Source organism: Arachis hypogaea, chromosome 9 (assembly GCF_003086295.3).
Source record: "Arachis hypogaea cultivar Tifrunner chromosome 9, arahy.Tifrunner.gnm2.J5K5, whole genome shotgun sequence".
Classification (NCBI taxonomy): domain Eukaryota; kingdom Viridiplantae; phylum Streptophyta; class Magnoliopsida; order Fabales; family Fabaceae; genus Arachis; species Arachis hypogaea.
The window spans coordinates 115,431,272-115,450,538 of NC_092044.1; the positions used below are offsets into that span (position 1 = coordinate 115,431,272).

Consider the following 19,267-nt stretch of genomic DNA (forward strand, 5'->3'; position numbering starts at 1 on the left):
AAAAACTTAGGTTCCATAATTAAGGGATATAAGTATATAACACCCCGTCTTTTTCCAATTAATAAGTTTGCCAATCCAAGACACCTGAAAGTTGAAAGTGAGATTAAGTGTATTTTATTTTTCTATTGTATGACCCAAGAAGGTTTTGAAACTCTTGCTCTTTGACGTAGGTTGTCTTGAGATTGTTTTCCAATTTATTAATGTATTATCAATGCCTTTGAAAACGTACGTGTTGATGAATCAATACGACTTTAATTTAATCAAATGATGACACATTTGGTGGTTAAAAATAAGCCAAGTCGAATTGAGTCACACCTTCCAATTTATAAAAATTGAATTTGACTAATAGCTCAAACATATATAAAATGAAAATTATTAATTATATATATAGTTTTTAATATTTATCCTATATTATTTCTAGAAGTCACTCATGCCAATAAAATGTTTGAAACTTTATCTAAAATTCTAAATACTCTTATCTTAATTAATTTATTTTTATTTTAAAAATAAAGCTGAATTTTGGCTTCCCCATATTACGATATTATCTTGACATATTTTTTTTATTTTTTAATCTAAAATATACTAAATACAAAAATATATAATATTTTTAATCAGGAACGGATCTATTTTAGAGAGGGTAAGAACAAGTGTCCTATTAAAATTTTATAGGGTTATATATATTATATACGATAAAAATTTATTTGTTCTCATTTAATAAATAAATTTATCTCCACTATAATTTTTTTAATCTATCTCTATTTACATAATGTATATAAAAAAGATTTTACTATTTTATAATAACATCATATTGATTATAAAAATAATTAAATAATAATAATAAAATAATTAAAAATTAAGTCAGTAATTTAAATTTAAGTACTAAAAACATAATTTTTTATTTCTTTTGTTGTTTTTTTTTTATTTTTTGTCTTTTACTAAAACTCCTTAACTTCATTCTTTAATTTCTTTTGATTCAATTAAATATTTATTTTTTATTTATATTTTTTATTTTTTTATATTTTTAATTCATTCAATTATTTTATATTTTATTTTGTAATTATATTATTGTATATTTTCTTTATTATATGGTTAAATATTATTGAATAATAAGATCTATTAGTAATTTAAATTTTGAAATATAGTAATATTAACTAACAACAAAAAATATTTAAAATGAAAAGTAACATCCAAATATATGGATATTTATTGATGTTTCTTTTTTAAAGTTAGTTTTAGTTTTTAGTAATAACGACATTAATTAAAAAAATTAATTATGAATCTTATAAAAAGTCAATTTTATAATCTTATGATATATACATTTTTAAATGATTATTTAGTAATATATATAAAAAATAAAATATTTAATTATATTAATAATAAAAAAATTATTCAATATTTTTAAAATATCAAATTTAAAAGAATAAAATTTTAACTTATATATTATTATTTAAATTACTATTAAATGTTTTAATTTATTAGTTAAATAACTAGAAGATTAACTATATTTTATAATAATAAAATATAATTATAAAATTATTATTATGTTATACATATTTTGTCCAATTAATAAAATGTTTTGAATCCCTCACAGCTCTTAATGTATCAAATATATAGACACATCAACTGAACTCCTGTGGACTTTACTGAACATTCATATTTTTGGTTTAATAGTTGAATTCTTGTGTGCTTAGCCTGTAGTATATGCAAATCAAATAACATTAACCAAATAAATCACTTAAATCAGTAAAATTTCTCAACCAATAAATTTTGGTAAATTATAAAAGTGATTTGGACAATATCTTCCTTCCAAGTGAAGCATGTGGCATTAATTGCCAGCTGTGATTTGGACAATATCTTCCAAGTGATTTTTCTCTTTTTTGTTCTCTTTTAGACTTTAGTGCTAAACTATTAATATGCTATCTACTAGCTCCTGAGTTGAATCATCATCAAGTCATTAAAAAAAAAGAGTGAATTTGGTTGGTATTTTTATTTTTAGTTCTTTTAGTTTTAGAATTTTATGAAGAAAAACATAAAAATAAAAGGTTAAATAGAATATATATTTTCACATAAAATTTAAAATATAAAATACTAAAAAATGAAAATAAAATACAAACCAAATACATCTTGAATAATTCTATGATAAAGAAGTGTTTGAGTAAAGAGAAGGAAGAGTAGTATAAAATTTTATTTTAAAAAATTAATAAAAATAAAGTAATACATTTTTCTAGATAAATTTTCAATTATTTATGAAAATAAATCTTCATCTTTTCACTATTTTGATTTTTCCCTCTTCATTATAGCATACAACATAGGTAGATCTTTTACCTATTAGCCTCATGCCACTGTGCATGCATGTAGGCACATGGCCACCACATGTTTTTTTGACAGTTGAGTCATATAACCTATCATTATTCATTGTTTGATTCAGATTGAAAACCATTAAATATATGCTAATCATACATTTTTAATATCTGTTACATGATACTAGCTTTTTTCTTCTTGCCACAGGGTAATAGAAGACTTTATTACTAACATCACCAGAATGAATAATACCAGGAGAAAAAAAATATAGAAAAAAGGACACATTCATTCATTCAACAAGAAAAATAGTTACAATAGATTCTAGACATCTCCTATTTCATATCTATAAAATCTTGATTCCTACCAAAAAAAAAACATGATCCTGTGACCTTCATTCAATTTATTAACTGTTCCAGAATAGAGAGCACTATATTAAATTCATGAAATAAAAGTTTAGAAGTCACTATTAGAAAGGGGTTGATGACCATCATCACCAATGAATATATTATCATAGAGAATGGCAGCAGTTGCTGAACCAATGAATGGGCCGGCCCAATAGACCCAATGGTTGGTCCATGTCCAGCTAACCAAAGCTGGCCCAAATGACACTGCTGGGTTCATTGCTGCACCATCAAACACACCACCAACCAAGATGTTTGCACCCACAATCAGCCCAATTGCTACTGGGGCTATAATTCCCACATTACCCTTCTTTGGATCCACTGCCGTTGCATAAACTGTATATACCAATCCAAAAGTCATCACTATCTCAAAGATTAATGCATTCCACACTGACACCCCATCAGATAGAGAGAAAGCTGATATTTCCTGCACCATATAAACAAAATTATGATATTAATTAGTGCTTAATTAATCCATGGTTTTAAAATATAGATTGTATTATATCGTTAGATTTGGTATCTTACGGTATTTCCTAGTCCAGTAAGCAAATGACTAATATATTGCGGATTAAAACTTTATATAAAGATTTGTTACTGATAAACAAGTTGTTGCATATACAATGAGATATTCGAACTCCCACATTTATTTAAGCGAAATAGTAAACTGATCACTAAATCAACCCAACTTAATTTTATTATATTGTTAGATACGTGTTTTTTTAAAGATCAATTATTATCCTTACATAAAAATATTTTTAATGAATTGTGGGCCTAATATTTAAAGGTGATGAATGGAAGCAACGTTTACCATGCCACCGGTGGCGAAATTGAGAAGAATGCAAGCAACAACAGAACCAAGCAACTGTGCAACCCAATAAAGAATGCTTCTCAAGAAGGTTATGTTTCCTCCAACGAAGGCACCGAATGTGACAGCAGGGTTGACATGGCCACCTGAAATGTTTGCACCAACAGAAACCGCCACCATTAGCGCAAATGCATGGGATAGTGACGCAATTATGAGACCTGAAGGGGTTGCGGGTCCACCCATTGTAAGCTTGCCTGTCACACACAACAATAATACTTTAGGGTAATGTTAGGGAGACAAAAAAAACAGCCAGAACTTGCCTTATTTAGTATTCATTAATTGTCGCAATAATTAATAAATGGTAAATAAGATAAGTTAAGACTGTTTTTGGCCGATTTTCTTTCTTTAGTTACCAAACATTTTCGAATATTTTATTATTACATATTAAATTCTGAAAAAGATAAGTTTGTAATTAAATTAAACACATTAATATAATATAGAGTGCTCACCATAAGCCATGCCCGAGCCTTGGCCAGCAAAAACAAAAATGAGCATTGAAAAGAACTCAGCAAATGCTGCTCTAATGGCGGCTGGACTGCTAGCCTCCCTTGGTGATCCAATTGCAATTCTATACACTGCCATTGTTGATTACTATCACCAAAGCAATAATAGAGACACAAACTTGTTCACTTCTTATAATTGTTTCTGTTTTATCTTGAATTTTAGTTATTAGTTTTGGGTAAGAGTGAGCATAAAGTGTGTATGAGATCTCAGTAAATAACAAAATTAACGGCTAAGGAAACGGTCCTAATGTTTCCCGGTAAGAGTGTGATGTTCATGCATGCATTTGGCCATAGTTTTGCCACATTTGTGGCTCAGATTTCATATATGCATCTAAATCATTATCATATAATATATAGTATAGCTGTATAATTAAGCCTTCGGTCCATTTGTTGTTCCCCTCACTCAATCAATGGATTAAATTCAGTCGCAATATGAATCCCGTGGAAATTTTATTAATTTAGGGTTTGCGTTTTAAGTTACATAGGTGATAGGTAAGGACGACTTCACTCTAACTAAATCTATTAGTTATAAAATAGAGTCAATTAAAAGATATGGATATGGTCATAAAAAGTTAATTCCGTGCACTTAACTTCATTTTTCTTTTAATTTTCTTTTGCGACAAGTCTCAATGTTTTTTGGGGTGGTGTCACTGTGCAACGTAATTAAGACCAACTGGCCTGGGCCCAGAAGAACCTCTAACAATGGGCTCACTTGTTTTGTCAGAAAACATTTATTAGCCCAAAAACAGGATGGGCTAGCCCAATTCTACATCACACATTCACACTCCCTACGACTCCAGTCACTACATTAGCTTGGAAGTGAACATTTTATTGTGATTATGACAAAAAAACCCAAAAAAATGAACAAAATTATCTAAAGGAGAATAGGGAGAACTTTGTTGCACAAATTTTTATTTTTATAATATTTTTTATTATATTTATAATTCTTTTTTCAATTTTAAAAATTTAAACTTAAAATATTTTAATTATAATATAAGTATTTATTTATTTATTTTTTGACAAAGATAGAATTTCATTTATTATAATAGTACAACTAAATATTCTTTAAATGTTATTTTTTATTCAACTTTTAAAAGAGAGAAAAAATAAAAGGTAAATAACTTCTTTAATTTTTTGAACAACTAATACGGATATTTAAATTAATTAAATAATGATAAAGACCGATTAAAGGCTGAATTTAAAGGACATTTAGCATTTTTTTTATTATAATATAAGCATTTATTATGTTAATTAATCACATTTATTTTTTTGATAAACAATAAGGCAAACGTCTAAAACAAAAAAAATTATAAAGAAATTCATCAAATTAATTTAGAAAGAGTAGTCCCAATAAAATCAGCATGAAAACATAAGGCAACATTTTTATAAACATTTAACAAAATAAATACACAGTACATGTAGAAGAAAAAGATAAACAAAAAAACATGTTTCATTGTGATATGAGAATGAGATAGAATGAGCCACAAGCAGCTAATCACAACGCAGTGTCCGTTATCTCAGTACTGAAGCCTCTAAACCATTAAACCAAACAAAGAAAAAGAAAAAAAAAATGGCAGTCTCCTCCTGCTCTTTCACCTTGGTTTCTCCCTTTTTGTCCCACAAGGTCTGTTTTTTCATTACATTCAGAGTCCATCTTCTTCATTACCACAACTCATCATGTCTTTAATTCTGAATCTGTTTTCAGTCAAATGATCTCCCTCGAAATGCAGCAACTACACCTTCCAGCAGTGCAATGGACACAACAACCTCCACTGTAGAAAGTAAGAAACAGCCTATTCAGAAAAGAAGACCGTTACTGTTAGGTATTGGAGCATTGGTAGCAAATTTACAACCATCAAAATTGCTCCTTGCTGAAGGTACCCTCATTCATGCACCATAGGCATATATTCTTGAGGCATAGTCAAAGATTTGAAATTACATTCTTGTCCTTGTGCAGAAGTAGTGCCAGACAAATATCGTGCTTTTGTGGACTATATAGATGGGTATTCTTACGTATATCCTTCAGATTGGAAGGTAAGTTTGCATGATAATCCAATCCAATAGGAACAGATATATAGATAATGTTTTCATTTTTCAAAGAGTGAATGAATAAATGATTGTCCTTTAATCTGTAGGAATTTGACTTCAGGGCTCATGATTCTGCATTCAAAGACAGATATCTACAGTTGCAAAATGTGAGGGTGAGGTTCATACCAACTGAGAAGAAAGATATAAGAGATATGGGTCCATTGGAAGAGGTGATGTTGCTGCATATTGTTGTCTACAAATCTTTATAGACTCTATTTTTATTTTGATACTCAAAAAATAATTTGTACATTTAAGCAGGTCGTATCATTTTTGGTCAAACATAGATATGCAGCACCAAATCAAAGACCAACAATATATGACATGCAGGAGGTTTTCTTTCACTGATTTTTATCTCTAATCTGAATGAACTAAATATATGATCATGATGAAATTAAAGATAATTTGAGTTCTGAATGGCAGAAAACGGTGGATGGAAAACATTACTATTCATTTGAATATGTGCTTACTTCTCCAAATTACTCAAGTGCCTCATTTGCAACAATTGCTATAGGAAACGGTAACTAACCTGCCATACAAGCAAAATCTCAGTGTTCCATAAAAGCAACAATAGACTCAATCAATCATGTTGCTAACTAATAAGGTGCATTGATTTCTGCAGGAAGGTACTACACGTTAATTGTGGGAGCCAATGAGAGGCGATGGAAAAGATATCGAGATCAGCTCAAAGTGGTGGCGGACTCCTTTCGGCTTCTTGACATCTGAAATGTCATTGCACAATTCGCCACCTGTTCTAATTTTTCTACAGATCAAGTTTATATCAAAATTTTCTTCTCATCTCATTCATATGTTACATGTGTATATAAACTCTTTTGATCTCTCGAGAATTTACAATTTACAAATGTGTCTTAAACATACGTGTTACTTCTCTTTAAATAGCTTAAATGTCTATTTACAAAATGTACAAAGTAGATCATGAAAATGTTTCTTAAAGCTCCGATGTCTTGATGAATATGTAATAATTTACTCTCACCCAAATTGAAAAATAATCTTAAAAACTGAAAATGATGAAGATTTCATGTCTGCATTGATTACGGAAACGGTAAAATTTAAGGGGCCTCGTTTAAGTAAACCAGCAAAAGAAAAAGCTTTTCTAAACTCTCACTATATATGTACAGAGGTTACAACTCATGGACTGAATTTTCTATATAATTTTCACAAACAAGAAAAAGAATACAGTAATGATTAATGAATAAGTTTATCATCTATCCACGCTATAGATCCCCAACTAAGAAGAATCAGCGTTGATTCCACCACCCTCCTCTTTTTAAGAAACAAATCAATATACCAATGGAGACAACACTGCCAGTCCAAACAGCTTGCCTCCAAAAGAATATGCATACAGCTCAGAAACCTCGTACCAACCGAACTCCTATTTTCAAATTCTACACATCTATTCCTGCTACAGTTTCCTCCTTTCTATGACTATCAGTGCCTAGTTCTAATTTAAGCTTCATTGTTCCCGTTCTTGCCACATGCAAACCTCCACCTGACATTCTTGAAAATTTTCAAGAAGTGGAGTATTCACCAGTCGTTGTCAAGCATAATGTGAAATAAAACTCACCAATCAAACTTAGCTGCAATTACTTGCATCATACACTCTGATTCTAAATGAGCCGACGCTGACGCAATGCCTTGCCAAAATGAGGTTGCATCAATCGGACATACAGGCCATTCTTTGCAACCAGTGAATCGTGGCTTCCCGACTCCACTATCCTTCCTCCATTAAGGACTACAATGTTATCTACGTGTCTCATCATTGCAGCCCTGTGCGCTATTAAAATAGTGGTCTTGTTCCCCATGACTAGTGTGTCCAGAGCCTCTTGCACCACTCGGCTTGACTCAGATTCAATAGATGAACTGGCTTCATCCAACAATAAGATAGGTGCATTTTTCAAAATTACCCGAGCAATTGCAATTCTCTGTTTCTGTCCTGGAGTTAAGTCAACACCTCTCATCCCAACATGTGTGTCATAACCATGAGGCAAACTGCTAATGAAATGATGAGCATTTGCTATTCTTGCGGCCTCTTTCACCTCAGCTTCACTGGCATTGTGCCTGGCATATAGGATGTTTTCCCTTACAGTGGTTGAGAAAATAATAGGTTCCTGCTGAACCAGACCAAGGTGGCTCCTCAACCATCTTAAATTATATAGCTTTAAATCCCTCCCGTCTAGAAAAATTTGCCCAGCAACTGGATCATAAAATCTTTCTATCAAAGATATTATAGTGCTCTTTCCAGACCCAGAAACTCCCACAACAGCAATTGTTTGTCCCCCATTGACTTTCAAACTGAAATTGCTCAAGACCAACACTTCTGGCCGAGAAGGGTAACAGAAATCAACATTTTTCAATTCAATGCTTCCATATACATTGGGAGGCTTCACTGCAGAGCTATCATCAGGATCAATGTTAGGTACACGGTCTATAATTTCAAACACCGATATGAGAGATTTGCGTCGTTTAAGTATGTAAGGAGCCAAGCCAAAAGGCTCCACAAGTGCAAATGTAGCAAACGAGAAAACCATGTACACCTTGAGTGCAGTAGGTGGATGCACATATCCATTATTTATACATGTTGCTGTGTACCAAAGTAGAAGGGCATTGCAAGCGAAGAGTAGAAACTGCGAAAAACCAAATCCAAAACCGATGGCCACTCCATGAAGAAAGCTCTTCATAAATATCTTATTTAACTGCAGCCTGTAGAGCTCCATAACCTTGTTACCAGCACAAAATGCAACAACTGTGTAAATATTTCTAACAGCATCTTCAAGAACCAAAGAAGCCTTTCTGTGCATTTCCTGTATACCTCTTGAAAAGCCAGCAAGCCACAGTTTCTGCAACATACAATTAGGATGTTAAATCATTTAGATACTTAGCAAGATTAGATCCATCAGTATAATAATTAATAAATGAAATTAAATGTAGATTGAAATAAACAATAATTACTGAAAATTACAACGGAACCCCAGAAAAGAGGTCAAACATCATTAGATCAGGACATACTTGATGCTAAAAAGGTGAATAAATAAAATAAAACTATAAGGCAATGCTTTAAAGAGTGGTCTTTATGCCGCAATGCAGATAACTGGGAAAAATATAAGGCGGCTAAGAAAGAGGCAAAAGTGGCTGTAAGTGAAGCAAGAACAAGAGCATATGAGGGTCTCTACCAGTCTTTGGACACGAAAGAAGGAGAAAAAGGTATATATAGAATTGCAAAGAGCCGGGAAAGAAGAACGAGAGATTTGGATCAGGTTAAGTGCATAAAGGATAAGGATGGAGAGGTGTTGGCTCAAGAGGAGAAGATTAATGAAAGGTGGAAGAGCTACTTCTACGAGTTATTTAATGAGGGACAGAAGACTCTTCCGAGCCTTGGTCGATTATGCACAAGGGAAGAAGATCAAAACTTTGACTACTATCGAAGGATTCGAGACTTCGAGGTAAAAGAGGCTCTAAAGCAGATGAAAAATGGCAGGGCAGTAGGACCTGATAATATCCCGATTGAGGTTTGGAAGGGTCTTGGAGGAAAAGGCATCAACTGGTTAACCAAGCTTTTTAATGAGATTTTAAGGTCAAAGAAGATGCCTGATGAGTGGAGAAAGAGCACCTTGGTACCTATCTACAAGAATAAGGGGGGTATACAAAGTTGCGGAAATTATAGAGGGATTAAGCTTATGAGTCATACTATAAAGTTATGGGAAAGGGTGATAGAACGGAGGTTGAGAAAAGAGACACAAGTAACAGAGAACCAATTTGGATTTATGCCAGGCAGATCTACCACTGAAGCGATATACCTATTAAGAAGGATGATGGAGAGGTATCGTAGTAATAAAAGGGATCTACACATGGTGTTTATTGATTTGGAAAAAGCGTATGATAGGGTACCAAGGGAGGTCTTATGGAAGGTTTTAGAAAAGAGGAGAGTAAGGATCGCATATATTCGGGCAATTAAAGACATGTATGATGGGGCCACAACTAGTGTGAAGACTCAAGGTGGTGTGACAGAGGAATTTCTTATTGGTATAGGATTACACCAGGGATCATCCTTAAGTCCATACCTTTTCACATTAGTCTTGGAAGTACTCACAGAGCACATCCAAGAGCCTGTGCCATGGTGCATGCTTTTTGCCGATGATATCGTCCTTATGGGAGAGTCAAGGGAAGACCTAAATAAGAAGTTGGAGTTATGGAGAGAAGCTCTAGAAGTGTATGGTCTGTGCATAAGCCGTAGCAAGACGGAATATATGGAATGTAAGTTCAGTCTGAGAAGGGAAAACTCCAATATAGAGGTGAAAATTAGAGAGAACACCTTACGAAAAGTTAAAAGTTTTAAGTATCTTGGGTGCATCATACAGGATAATGGAGAGATTGAACATGATGTAAATCATAGGATCCAAGCAGGTTGGTCAAAATGGCGGAGTGCATCTGGTTTTATATGCGACAAAAAAGTGCCTTTAAAACTTAAAGGTAAATTCTATCGCACCGCTATAAGACCGGCTATGCTGTATGGTACGGAGTGTTGGGCGGCTAAAAGAGAGCACGAACATAAGCTGAGTGTGGCAGAGATGAAGATGTTGAGATGGATGAGTGGTCACACGCGATTGGATAAAATAAGGAATGAAGATATAAGGGAGAGAGTTGGAGTAGCACCCATTGTGGAAAAGATGGTTGAATCGCGTCTCAGGTGGTTTGGACATGTGAGAAGAAGACCGATAGAACATCCAGTCAGGAGGGTGGATGAGATGGAAGATGGACAAAGGGCGAAAGGCAGAGGAAGACCTAAGAAGACCATCCATGAGGTGGTCAAACGAGATCTACATGTAAACGGTCTCTCTGTAGACATGATACATGACAGAGCACAATGGCGTCGTTTGATTCATGTAGCCGACCCCACTTAGTGGGATAAGGCTTTGTTGTTGTTGTTGTTGTTGTTGTTGATTTATATGGAGAAATTCTTCCAAAAACAATGTACATGTGGAAAAGAAATAAAAACTCACCCCAACCACCAGAAAATATAACACTAGAAAACCAGAAATGCAGAGGCAAACCTGTGCAAATGCAGAGATACAAAGAACTGGAAGTGTTGCTAAAGCCACAAGTGCTAATCGCCATTGGAGCAAAACACCAATGAGAAAAGCAACAATAACTGCAGCACTGTCCTGTACGAATATTGAAAGTCGATTGCTAAAAGCTGCTCGAACAAATGTAGCATCATTCGCCAAGCGCATGGATAAATTGTCAGCACTGTTTTCCTCTTCATCGAACCATCCAGTTTCATTGCGTAGCATGGCTGCCATGTTTTAGAAACAAGTTAAGCACAAGCTCAGGGATCCAAAACACACTAGGGGCAACCCGGTGCACAAGCGTCCCGCGTTTAACGCAGGGTCCGGGAAAGGGCCGCAACCAAGGTTGTAATGTACGCAGCCTAACCTGATAATTATATCAGTGGCTGTTTCCACGGCTTGAACCCGTGACCTTGAGGTCACGTGGAGACAACTCATCCGCTGCTCCGAGGCTCCCCTTCGGATCCAAAACACACTAAAGGGAAAAATTTAAAGCAGAAGGATGTACTCACCCGAAAACATCATTCTCCTGACTCTTTCTGTCATTTTCTCCCCCATAATGCCAAAGTAGAAATGCTGCAAAAAGTTGGCAATAACTGTCACGACGCCCATGCAAGCAATGACCAAGCACCACTTGTTTACTTCCCCCTGCAAGTGATTTGCCTCATCAATTCTATAGTAAGCCGTCACCACCATGCCAATAACATAAGCAAGAAGTGGGTTGAAAGAACCAAAGATAGCAGCACCCGTGCTTCCTAACACAGCATAAAGCCACTCAGCCAAACTAAGCTCAGCAAGCCTCCAAAGTGAGGGTTGCCCCCGATGTCGTGCATCCTTTGTTAGATCCATTTTCACTGACATATCATCAGAATGACTCTCTGGCCTACTAAAAGTCTGGGAATGAGAGCGTTCATTTTTAGGATCAGACGTTAATAGAGGTGAAATAGGGGATTCCGGGTCGGAACCATTTGATGCTTGTCGATTCACAGACTGGACATCAATCTTGGGCAGCTCTGGCAGTCTCATTTCAAAACTGTCCTGCCTTTTTATCGATGGCTCCTTATCTGCACCATTTTCTAGCATCATCTCAGGTGGTGGGCTCCGTGCTTTTGGTGAATCTTGTGAGTTAAAGAAGCCATCCGAAGGCCGAAATACTCCAGCAATTCTTTGAAGAGAGGGTGATTTATTCATTTTGGGGGATGATGGTTCTCTCAAACTTTCTGAAGAATCTTTCTCAATTTGGAAAACTCCAGCATCCTTGTAGTTCCGAATAGGCATCCTGGACAATAAGCAAAAGAACATGTGATGTTACAAGTAAAGAAACCTTGCAAATAATAAACATACTATATGTTAAATACTGCTGTTCGGGGCTATTTAATTGTGTTAGGCGATGGGGTAAAGATGATTCATTTATTGTTAAGGTAAACATTTTCTTAACAGAACTGAGCTCCTTTTATGAAAGAACCATGTTATATCCTCCAGATATGCAAACAACACTATATTGAAAAGGAAGTAAGTATGGCTAGATTCAGTATTACACCTTTTGGGAAGTTTTGTGGCCTCTTCACAGCGAAGAAGCTCTGCATATAAGCCATCCCGGCTTAATAACTCATCATGAGTACCCATTTCAACAAGTTGACCTTCCTCCATAACAGCTATATAATCAGCATTACGTATGAGACTAAGCCTTCGAGCAATTATTATTGTTGAGCGTCCCAACATAAGTAGATCAAGGGCCTCCTGAACAGACCTCTCAGCCTCAAAATCAAGTCCACCAGTAACCTCATCAAGCAGAAGAATCGATGGATTCAAAAGCACAGCTCTTGCAACAGATAGTTTTATTTTCTGCTCTTCTGTCAAAGCTATACCAGCCCTCCCAACCTAAAAGATAGAAGCCTCAGTTTTCTTAGTGAAATTGGATTGCTAGTAGAAATCCAAATACAAACCAAAAGAAGAGCTACAGGCTCCATATGATAGTGTAATCAGGCTTTACCTGAGTGTCATAACCTTTATCTAACGAGCTGATAAACGCATGTGCATGAGCTATTTTAGCAGCCTCTACAATTTGATCCATGGTTGCATCCCTCCCATAAGCAATGTTGTCTCTTATACTCAAACTGAGCAATGCAGGTTCCTGGGTGACCAGTCCAATTTGGCTTCTAAGCCATTCCAGTTTCAAATTCTTGATGTTTTCACCATCTAAAAGAACTTCTCCTAAACCACAGACAGAAAAAATAGATTTTGGTCTGAAATGACTCATGAGTCCTATGAATAACAGGGCATGCATGCACTTGAGAATTGGAAAACAATTACCTAATGTAGGATCATAGAATCGCTCCATGAGTGGAATAATACTACTTTTGCCAGAGCCATTTCTGCCAACAAGTGCCACAGCTTTCTTAGCAGGAACAGTGAGATAAAACCCACTCAAGATAGGGATTTCAGGACGAGAAAGATAACTGAAATAAACATTGCGGAACTCTATATTCCCTTGCACTGAAGCAGGGGCACTGCCATCATGATTAAAAGATGAGGATGACCGGCTTATCATCTCAAACAATCTATAAGCAGCTATTCGCCCTTGATCAAATGAGTAGAAATTCGTCGCCGCTTGATTCAATCCCCTTAAATAAAGTAACAAAAATTGTGTTAAAAAATGTAAAACAAATAGGGAAAAATATACAAGTTGCGAATGAAACTCACAAGCCACTTAGAATCACAGCAAACAAAGCTGTTATAATTTCACCACCATGAGCTTTTCTGTGCACAACCAAGAACCTTCCAACCCAGAGTTGTAATGCACAAGAACATATTGCAAGCCCATATGTAAATCCAAGACCAAGCCCTTGAACAAGACTGATTAATATACCATATCTAAGAGTAGCTTGCAGTGATGTTGCATATGAATATTTAGCCAGAGTTTCATTTGTAAATGCATACAAGGTCCTTATATACGAAATTGCCTGCATCACAATATTATAAATATTCAGAATCAATGGAATAGAAATAAGTGGCGCACATAAACATCACCCACAAAAATACTGTGCTTAGTGCTTACAATACAATACTATAACAAAAACTGTATGGAAGATTTTCAGACAGATTTGAAACCTTCCTCTTTTCCTTCTATATATAGCAAAATGAAAATCTACCTTTCAATTGCATGTATAAATCAAGAATATAATTAGATTTAGAAATGAATCAAGACTTGGACAATAAATAACCTGTTCAGCAATGCTGGCTGCTTCAGCATATGCATCCTGGATATTCTCAGCAAGCCTATGAAGGAATATATTTGATATTCCTCCTGCCGCAACGATAAATGGACCTGTAGCTAATGTTATCAATGCAATCTGCCAACAATTGATAAAACCAATAACAAGACCACTGAAGAATGTAGTCATGTTATGAATATAATTCCCAACCTGTATTATTAAAACTTAAAAGTCAATAGACATACTGTATGAGACGAGTCTGGAGGTCTCATCTGCAAAGAATTTCAAATTTACAAATGAATAAGTTTATGAAAAATACAAGAACCTAACATACCTTTTCACTAAGTGCAGACTGAATGAGCAGCACATCACTCAATACTTGACTCACGATATCTCCATTATTCCCATAAGTATCAAAAAAGCTCATATCTTGATTAAGCAATACTTGAACATATTTTGACCTGATAACAGCAGTCTGCCGTTCTCCGGTCAAAATCCAACATGAAACCTCTATGATAAATAAAGAAAAGTTAGCATTGCAAGATACATAAACACAATATTAAATAAGATAAATTGCTTGTGATTAATGTACCAATCCAGCCAGCAGCAAAAACTCCCCCAGCAATATAAACAATGGTTAAAGCCAGCTGCAGAAGAAACAACAAGAGAGGCAGCAAAATTAAATGTGTAGCTATGATGTAAACTGGTTTGACAGACTAAATAAACCAGTCAAACAATAAAACATTCATACTCATAGGTTCTCTGGCAAAATCAGATTTAGAAACATTGCCTATTAGTAATTGTTGGTCAACCATGTCTAGTTTTGTGACTTTTTTCTCCTTCTCGCTAATTGTAACTGCTCACTACAGTTGAGTTCAAAGTATTTGTATTGACGGAGTTGTGATTCAGGACAAACAAGCATTTTTCCCACACGGAGGAATAGCTACATGAATTAATTGTGCCCTAGACTCCTAGCACTTTAGCACCCAAAAGAAAAAGATCTATGAATAAAGGCAGCAATTTGCTCTCTTCCAATTTCGAAATAGTGTATTTGTGTGATAAAAATCAGTTGTTCAGCTTTCTTAACTTTTCAACTCTACCCACGATTTATTTTCATTGGCAGACGGCTTCATAATTCCATTTCCTCAAAGCCCTAATTATTCCTTATTTGAATTTACTTTAAAATGGCCAAATTCCTATCCCTGTAACTGTAATTATCATCGACGACACACAATTAGCTGGTGAATTGAACCTAATATCCCTTTCTAATATCGGAAAACTAAGGCTAAATGAACAAAAATTAAATGCACATTGACTTATATAAGTAAGAGAGAACAATTTCAAGCACCAGCAAATCCCTTGCAGGAAGAAGTGTTCAAATGAGTGTAATCAATTCGGTATTCATAAAAAAAGAAATTCATTGCTCAATTACCTCATCATAACATCACAAGCAGCAAATGCATTTCACAACTAAAGCAAAATCAAATTACCAGAAATGAAAATCCAGACACGTTACGCACAACAAAATCTAGGGTAAGAGCTAAGAAGAGAACGAAACCGAACCTCCTTGAACCTGTGAAACTGGTCATCTTGCTGACGAACATGGATGATTTTGGCAAAGAAATGCAAGTAAACGACGAGAGCGGTACCGTGAGCTGCGGCGGCGAGGGAGCCGAGGATCATAAGGAACCAGTCAAAACGATCGGCGCAGGCGAAGAGGCGGGAGAAAGGAACGGCAGCTGGCGGCGGCTCAACCTCCTCCGGCTCCTCGATCTCCTCCTCCACCTCAACCTGCTGCGACGCCGAAGTCTCGGCACCGGGATCAATATACGGAGACGGCGACTCCGGCGGCTCCGAAACCTCAGACACCGGAGTGAGAGGCTGTATGTGCGGCGGGGACCAACCGAACAGCCCTCTCGATACCATCACGCCCTCCGATCCTTACTCAGAATTGAAACGAGTGACAGATCCACCGTAATTCACAAGGCGAAATTCAACCACACTTGAGCTATTTGAGAAAACGACGTCGTAATTAAACGCCGCACCGGTAGTTGTGTTGTTCCTTTAAGGTGACGGCGAGCTGTTTGACTCGGTCAACAAAGGCTTACGGAAAAGTTAAAACTTAAAACATCTTGTTAAGCACTAAAAGCCTTCCTTCATTTTCCTCCGTTTTGGTTTCCATCGCCGGCGGCTAAACCTCTATTATTTTATTTTCTCCGGCGTCGAAATCTTTTTCCGTTTGATTTCCTTTTCAATTTGTTTGGGATTGAATTGAATACTTGAATCACGGAATTAGGAGGAGGATACAGTGAGTGTGTGCTGTGAAATTGTGATGGCATGCATGCAGTTGCAGAGCTGGAAATTGGACCCTAGGGGCTTTTTGGTAAAATTAGGGGCAATGATGGTGTTGGTAAATGCGTGAACAGCTGGATGATGTGCAGCGGAATTACGTTGAAGCCCCTCCTTGGAGACGTTGGAGTGACACGTGTGAAATGCTGGCGTGCTATGGTTTTTTCGGAAAAAGGGAAAAGGCGGAGCTTTAAAAAATGGAGAGCGCTTTTGTCATTGTGGGTAGTGAGGAGTGAGTAGTGAGGACTGAGGAGAGTGGGGGGGGGGGGGGGGGATCATTTGGTGGGAAATAAAATTAGAGCGCCTTTTTTTTTTTTTTGTGCCAGTGAATTTCCTCTGTTCCTTCTTTCCTTTTTCATGTGATCTCTGACCTATTTTTGGAGTTTTATTATTTTATTTTCCAATTCTATGGTTTTAATGAAGTTAGGATCTTAGTCTCGTGCGGGTCGTTTATTTTTATATATCAAACGAAGAGGAAATTTCATGTGACAAGACCTTTGTTGGTACATTTAATATGCTCATTTGTTTCTTTTAACACCAAATAATTCATTGCATAATGGTATAGGCTAGAATTCGCGGTCCATTTAACGAATCTAACGTGTACAAAGTTGGAAAAGTATATAAGCATAAAATCTGATGCTATCTTATTATCCATGTATAGTACTTAAATGAAACGTTCGCCGAGTAAATTTGACGTTTTAAGATTGAGGTTACTTGATTATATTCTTTGAAATCCAGGGTCAATTTTTGTGATCCGTGTTGTAAGGGAATAAATAATAAAAACAAAAAAATATCTCACTATAGACTATAGTAATGCATCTCAAAAGTCAAAACAATCATCAGGGCTCTTTTTTATTGAAACGGCCATCAGGTCAGGTTTTTTCCCCTTCTTTAAAAAACATCAGCCCTTCAATGGTATCACTGAAAAGGCCCGAAGAAAACATAACAAGCCCAAAGATGTGTCACCAAAATCTTGTACCAATCATGGCTTATGACTGACCCAAAAAAAAAAAAATCATGGCTTATGCTTTCATAATTCAGAGTTTTGGGGTCAATACAGTAGTTATTCAAAATAAATCACGTAAAATAAATATGATTATAAAGCATCAAGGGAAACTACAAAAGATCTCACCAACAAGCACTCAAAAATCAAAATTCATCAAACGTAAAAGCTGCATAAATAATGAGACAAACACATCCTAAAACAAACAAAACGCAGTCTTAGTATTAATTTTAAGCAAAGCCAACAAAAATCAAAGGAGATAAAACATAGTGATATCGATCTCATACTAGATATTAAACTATATATTAATTTAAATGCTTAAGATCCGAAATACATCAAGCTAAGAAAACGGTTGTGAGAACCATCTGGGACTCTATGGATGCCTTGAGTAGCTTTAAGCCCTGTAACACATTAAAGGTTATATTAGAAAGTTGGAACAGGTTAAAATGAGATGAGTAGTGTAAGAGAGATACCTCTTTCATGCCAAGTTGAACAACGGTTTCTTTCAAGACACCAACATCCTTGACATTGAACTGGTTAAGCATGGTGATGCCTGATATGGTTGACATGGGCTGAATGAGAAGATTATCCATGATCATGTATGTTATTACTTCTTTCACAAACCCATTATTGCTGTCATTAGATGCCGCCGTGGCCGTGGAATTCACTTCCCTCGTCATACGCCCACTACCACACGAGTCACAGATAGAATTGTACGCACTTGTTACACTGCTGCTACTGCAATGATGATAATTTGAACCCCAACCGAAACTGTTATTCGAGCACCTGTAGAGCTTTGGAGTTATCTGGGAGTGGCTTATAGCAGCTGATGAAGGGAGGAGGCCGGAGATAGCAGGTGCATTGATCAGAATGGTTGGATTAAGGATAAGATCCTTAGATAGGTTTGGTTGCCAGTAAACATGGTTGAGGTTTTCAACGCTCGAATAAAGATTTCCCAAGCAACCAACCACGGCTTCCTTGGTTAAAAGCTTAATGACGGTAGCAAGTGGCAACTGAAGCAAGGTGAAAAGGAAGTCCACCACTTCCTTAGAGGCTTCTGCAAACAGCACCTTCTTATTCTTTGAGTCTATCAGAAGCTTCAAACTCAAATTACTAGTATTAGTGGTGGAATTAGTCGTCATTGTGAGGGTGAATGTGAATGATAAGGGAAACCAAGGGCCATATATATAAGAGAGATTTTCTTGGTTGACGAGTGGAATGATGAAAAGTAGTTTCTTTGTGTGGCTCGAAGAAAGAGTTAGTTTAAGGTTAATAAAGATGAGAATCAGGATTAATTTTCTTTTTTTTTTATGATAATTTTTAAAAATAAATATATTTAATTGAAACAGTAAATTTTTCATTTTCATTTATACCGAAAACAACCAAGCAAATCTATATGTTGTGAAATAAATAAAAGATATATTAAATATAAAATAAAAATGTATTAATATAAGATTCTAA

The 19,267-nt window shown here is 35.5% G+C and overlaps 4 protein-coding genes across 4 annotated transcripts; 1 reads left to right on the forward strand and 3 right to left on the reverse strand.

The window, feature by feature from the left end:
• Positions 1-2,466: 2,466 nt before the first annotated feature.
• LOC112712303 (aquaporin TIP1-3-like) lies at positions 2,467-4,149 on the reverse strand. Its single transcript, XM_025765153.3, has 3 exons — positions 4,017-4,149; positions 3,511-3,761; positions 2,467-3,129 (listed from the first exon to the last, which is right to left on the reverse strand). Exons 1-3 carry the CDS (start codon positions 4,147-4,149, stop codon positions 2,755-2,757), a joined length of 759 nt encoding a protein of 252 aa, XP_025620938.1. The 3' UTR covers positions 2,467-2,754.
• Positions 4,150-5,455: 1,306 nt separating this feature from the next.
• Positions 5,456-7,033, forward strand: LOC112712305 (photosynthetic NDH subunit of lumenal location 1, chloroplastic). Its single transcript, XM_025765155.2, has 7 exons — positions 5,456-5,694; positions 5,776-5,947; positions 6,028-6,104; positions 6,206-6,328; positions 6,417-6,488; positions 6,579-6,675; positions 6,778-7,033. Exons 1-7 carry the CDS (start codon positions 5,641-5,643, stop codon positions 6,879-6,881), a joined length of 699 nt encoding a protein of 232 aa, XP_025620940.1. The 5' UTR covers positions 5,456-5,640; the 3' UTR covers positions 6,882-7,033.
• Positions 7,034-7,238: 205 nt separating this feature from the next.
• On the reverse strand, positions 7,239-17,228 carry LOC112712304 (ABC transporter B family member 6). Its single transcript, XM_025765154.3, has 11 exons — positions 16,018-17,228; positions 15,047-15,101; positions 14,789-14,964; positions 14,464-14,664; positions 13,943-14,202; positions 13,553-13,863; positions 13,233-13,453; positions 12,780-13,120; positions 11,752-12,518; positions 11,225-11,466; positions 7,239-9,013 (listed from the first exon to the last, which is right to left on the reverse strand). The coding sequence occupies exons 1-11, from the start codon at positions 16,378-16,380 to the stop codon at positions 7,784-7,786; spliced, it is 4,167 nt and encodes a 1,388-aa protein (XP_025620939.1). The 5' UTR covers positions 16,381-17,228; the 3' UTR covers positions 7,239-7,783.
• Positions 17,229-18,081: 853 nt separating this feature from the next.
• Positions 18,082-18,957, reverse strand: LOC112709574 (uncharacterized). The gene is made up of 2 exons (XM_025761459.2): positions 18,280-18,957; positions 18,082-18,207 (listed from the first exon to the last, which is right to left on the reverse strand). Exons 1-2 carry the CDS (start codon positions 18,946-18,948, stop codon positions 18,142-18,144), a joined length of 735 nt encoding a protein of 244 aa, XP_025617244.1. The 5' UTR covers positions 18,949-18,957; the 3' UTR covers positions 18,082-18,141.
• Positions 18,958-19,267: the final 310 nt, after the last annotated feature.

Excerpts from the sequence above, each read along its gene's own strand:
- LOC112709574 (XM_025761459.2), bottom strand. The coding sequence starts at position 18,948 with ATGACGACTAATTCCACCACTAATACTAGTAATTTGAGTTTGAAGCTT. Across the intron at positions 18,208-18,279 it reads TTCAACTTGGCATGAAAGAG|GGCTTAAAGCTACTCAAGGC; the intron begins GTATCTCTCTTA and ends AATGTGTTACAG.
- LOC112712304 (XM_025765154.3), bottom strand. The coding sequence starts at position 16,380 with ATGGTATCGAGAGGGCTGTTCGGTTGGTCCCCGCCGCACATACAGCCT. Across the intron at positions 13,454-13,552 it reads ATTCTATGATCCTACATTAG|GAGAAGTTCTTTTAGATGGT; the intron begins GTAATTGTTTTC and ends TCTGTGGTTTAG. Across the intron at positions 12,519-12,779 it reads GCCACAAAACTTCCCAAAAG|GATGCCTATTCGGAACTACA; the intron begins GTGTAATACTGA and ends CTTATTGTCCAG.
- LOC112712305 (XM_025765155.2), top strand. The coding sequence starts at position 5,641 with ATGGCAGTCTCCTCCTGCTCTTTCACCTTGGTTTCTCCCTTTTTGTCC. Across the intron at positions 5,695-5,775 it reads CTCCCTTTTTGTCCCACAAG|TCAAATGATCTCCCTCGAAA; the intron begins GTCTGTTTTTTC and ends ATCTGTTTTCAG. Across the intron at positions 6,676-6,777 it reads AACAATTGCTATAGGAAACG|GAAGGTACTACACGTTAATT; the intron begins GTAACTAACCTG and ends TGATTTCTGCAG.
- LOC112712303 (XM_025765153.3), bottom strand. The coding sequence starts at position 4,149 with ATGGCAGTGTATAGAATTGCAATTGGATCACCAAGGGAGGCTAGCAGT. Across the intron at positions 3,762-4,016 it reads AGGCTCGGGCATGGCTTATG|GCAAGCTTACAATGGGTGGA; the intron begins GTGAGCACTCTA and ends TGTGTGTGACAG. Across the intron at positions 3,130-3,510 it reads ATTTCGCCACCGGTGGCATG|GAAATATCAGCTTTCTCTCT; the intron begins GTAAACGTTGCT and ends TATATGGTGCAG.